Here is a 3,590-nt window from a genome sequence, read left to right as displayed (position 1 = left end):
AAAAAAAAAAAAAAAAAAAAAAAAAAATTTCCTCTTCCTTATAAAGGAGAGGCTGAATCTCAAAGCAGTTAAGTAAGTTACCTAAGGTCAAAGGCCGAAACAAGATTCAAATCTGGGTCCAATTCCAAACATGTTTTCTACCTCATTATGATACTAACACAAGTTATTTAAGCATTAAGTACCAAAAACATCCACCTGGAAAGTGGGTAAAAGGAAGGAAGGGCGGGGCAGTGGTGAACAGAAAAAGAACGAGACCAATTCCCTTTCTGCTTCTTTCCCACAATAGCTTAAAAAAAACCCTCTTCACAGCGGCACCACAGTTATCCGGAGAGTCCCACTTTCCCTATTCTCTGAGGAGTAGCAATACTCACTTGGCCTGTAAAAAGAGTTCCTTGTTAAAAGGCTTATGTCCCCACTTGTTCCTTTTTCCCCAGCTACCATGTCCACTGCCTTCAAAGTGACCCGTCTGGCCACGGGGTTCAAAAGTGAAATTCAACAAGTGGTTCAGGTTGATCTTCTTAGGACCAGAGAACTGGGCAGGGCTAAACTCTGCCCGTTGAGCCTCTGCTACCTAGGGAGAATGAGAATTAATCAGTATTTCAGATTAGGATGACACTTACTGATTTACAGCAGAAACCCCCCAAAAAAAAACCCTCCTTCTACACAAATCTTTTTTTTTTTTCCCCCCAAGACGCAGTCTCACTCTGTCACCAAGGCTGGAGTGCAATGGCACAATCTTGGCTCACTGCAACCTCTGTCTCCCAAGTTCAAGTGATTCTCCTGTCTCAGTCTCCTGAGTAGCTGGGATTACAGGCGTGTGGGATTAAACCATGCCCAGCTAATTTTTGTATTTTTAGTGGAGACAGGGTTTCGCCATGTTGGCCAGGCTGGTCTCAAACTCTTGACCTCAGGAGATCCCCTCACCTCAGCCTCCAAAAGTACTGGGATTATAGGCGTGAGCCACCTTGCCAGCCTACATAGCTTAAAGTATTAACTAAAGGCCTGGCACGGTGGGTCACACCTGTAATCCCAGAACTTTGGGAGGCCAAGGCAGGCGGATCACTTAAGTTCAGGAGTTCGAGACTAGCCTGGCCAACATGGTGAAACCCCATCTCTACTGAAAATACAAAAATTAGTCGGGGGCAGTGGCGGGCGCCCGTAATCCCATCTACTCAGGAGGCTGAGGTGGGACAATCACTTGAACCCAGGAGACAGAGGTTGTAGTGAGCCGAGATCGCACCACTGCATTCCAGCCTGGGCGACAGAAACCCTGTTTCAGAAAAAAATAAAAAATTTTTTAAAAGTATTAACTAAAAAGGCTGCTTTTTATATGGAGTAGCCATTCTTTGATTCCTTTTTCAAAAAATTAAATAAGACTGGGCACGGTGGCTCAGGCCTGTAATCCCACCACTTTGGGAGGCCGAGGTGGACGATCACTAAAAATACAAAAAAATTAGCCAGGCGTGGTGGCAGGCACCTGTAATCCCAGCTACTCGGGAGGCTGAGGCAGGAGAATCGCTTGAACCTGGAAGTGGGAGGTTGCAGTGAGCTGAGATCGTGCCACTGCACTCCAGCCTGTGCAACAAGAGCGAAACTGTCTTTAAAAAAACAAAACAAAACAAAACAAAAAAACCCAGCATGAATGCGTCTAGCTATCTTGAATCACAAAGATTTACTTAACTGGATTAATATTTTCAACAGTCCCATAGGACTCCTACACCTTCACTCTTGTTAACTACTTGTTCTTTGGTCTGCTTCTGGCAAAGTGGGCCTGTGTAGCCACACTCTGGAGGTGGCTTGCAGGCAGAGCTGCTAACTGCCCTAGGTTCTGGATCCTACCAGACCTCCCATCTAAGACACAGTTATTCACTGTTAATTAAAACCGACAGAACTGGAACATGTAGGCAGACTAGCTCTGTGTCCAGAAATAAACCCAATCAGCAGATTCAGCAACAGTTTATAAGGTTGGCCAAGAAACCATACGAGAAACACCACTGCAAGCAAAGATGGAAGAAATCACATCAACGTGTATTTCAGTCCTCTTAACATTCCCAAATTGCATTAAAATGAATGGAAGTCAGCTAGGGCATTTCCCAACTCCCCTTTCCCATTTAATGTTATAAACACTTCGCTAGTCACCTCAAATAGCTGCATACCATTCATGATGTTGCATGGGTATACTAGAGCTTAATGCCCTATTGTATGGCACAGATTGTTGGAGAGCTTTTCCACTGTTTCAAGATAATGCTGTGAGAAACACATTTTTTGATACATTTATGCGCAAATACTTGAGCACCTACAATTATTTCTTTTGAATGTACAGGAGGAATTATTGGGTCAAAGGAAAGGCAAACTTCAGGCTTTTGCTGCTTAGTCAAATTTGAAGATTTTTGCTAAGCAGCACTTGCACATACAAAAAGAGATATGATGAAAGGCAATTTCTTTTCCAGAGGCAATGAACATACTCTGAGATATTCTATACATACAGAACCATGGTATATAACCTTTGATATGGTTTGGATTTTGTCCCTTCCCAAATCTCATGTGTAATCCCCAATACTGGTGGAGGGGTCTGGTGAAAGGTGATTAGGTCATGCGGGCAGACTCCCCCTCTTGCTGTTCTCATGACAGTGAGTTCTCAGGAGATCTGGTTGTTTAAAAGTATGTAGCACTGGCCGGGCACGGTGGCTTACGCCTGTAATGCCAGCACTTTGGGAGGCCGCGAGGTCAGGAGATCAAGACCATCCTGGCTAACATGGTGAAACCCTGTCTCTACTAAAAACACAAAAAATTAGCCAGGCGTGGTGGCGGGCACCTGTAGTCCCAGCTACTCGGGAAGCTGAAGCAGAAGAATGGTGTGAACCCAGGAGGCAGAGGTTGCAGTAAACCGAGATAGCGCCACTGCACTCCAGCCTGGGTGACAGAGTGAGTGAGTTTTCCGTCTCGAAAAACAAACAAACAAACAAACAAACAAACAAAAACTATGTAGCACTTCCTCTTACGCAGTCTTCCTCCTAAGATGTGTCTGCCTCCCCTTTACCTTCTGCCATAAGTTTCCTGAGGCCTCCCCAGCCATGTTTCCTGTACAGCCTGCAGACCTGTGAGTCAATTAAACCTCTCTTCTTCATAAATTACCCAGTCTGAGGTAGTTCTTAATAGTAATGAGAAAATGGACTAACATAACCTTTAAAAATAAATACAAAGCTAGACACGGTAATGCACACCCGCACTCTCAGCCACTCAGGAGGCTGAAAAGGGTCACGTGAGCCCAGGAATTCAAGGTTGCAGTGGACTATGATCACACCTGTGAATAGCCACTGCACTCCAGCCTGCGCAACCGGGTGAGACTGTGTCTAAAAAACAAAATCTAAAATTTAAAAATAAAATCAGGATGGGCAACTGGGAGTGGTGGCTCATGCCTATAATCCCAGCACTTTGGGAGGCTGCGGTAGGCAGATCACCCAAGGTCGGGCTCGGGAGGCTGAGGCAGGAGAATCGCTTGAACCCCGGAGGCAGAGGGTGCAGTGAGCCAAGACCACACCATTGCACTCCAGCCTGGGCATCAAGAGCAAAACTCCACTTCAAAAAAA

The 3,590-nt window shown here is 45.2% G+C and overlaps 1 protein-coding gene across 3 annotated transcripts in view; it reads right to left on the bottom strand.

The window, feature by feature from the left end:
* Positions 1–3,590, bottom strand: part of RNF10 (ring finger protein 10) — a 47,316-nt gene that overhangs the window by 24,910 nt on the left and 18,816 nt on the right. For all 3 annotated transcript variants that reach the window (XM_011964471.1, XM_011964472.1, XM_011964473.1), the window contains exon 3: positions 372–571. In XM_011964471.1, the coding sequence (XP_011819861.1) occupies positions 372–571 (200 nt within the window). The remainder of the gene's footprint in view (positions 1–371; positions 572–3,590) is intronic.

This window comes from Mandrillus leucophaeus, unplaced genomic scaffold (genome assembly GCF_000951045.1).
Source record: "Mandrillus leucophaeus isolate KB7577 unplaced genomic scaffold, Mleu.le_1.0 Scaffold7, whole genome shotgun sequence".
Lineage (NCBI taxonomy): Eukaryota > Metazoa > Chordata > Mammalia > Primates > Cercopithecidae > Mandrillus > Mandrillus leucophaeus.
Note: the sequence above shows the minus strand (reverse complement) of the source record. Positions and strands in the feature narration are given on the sequence as shown.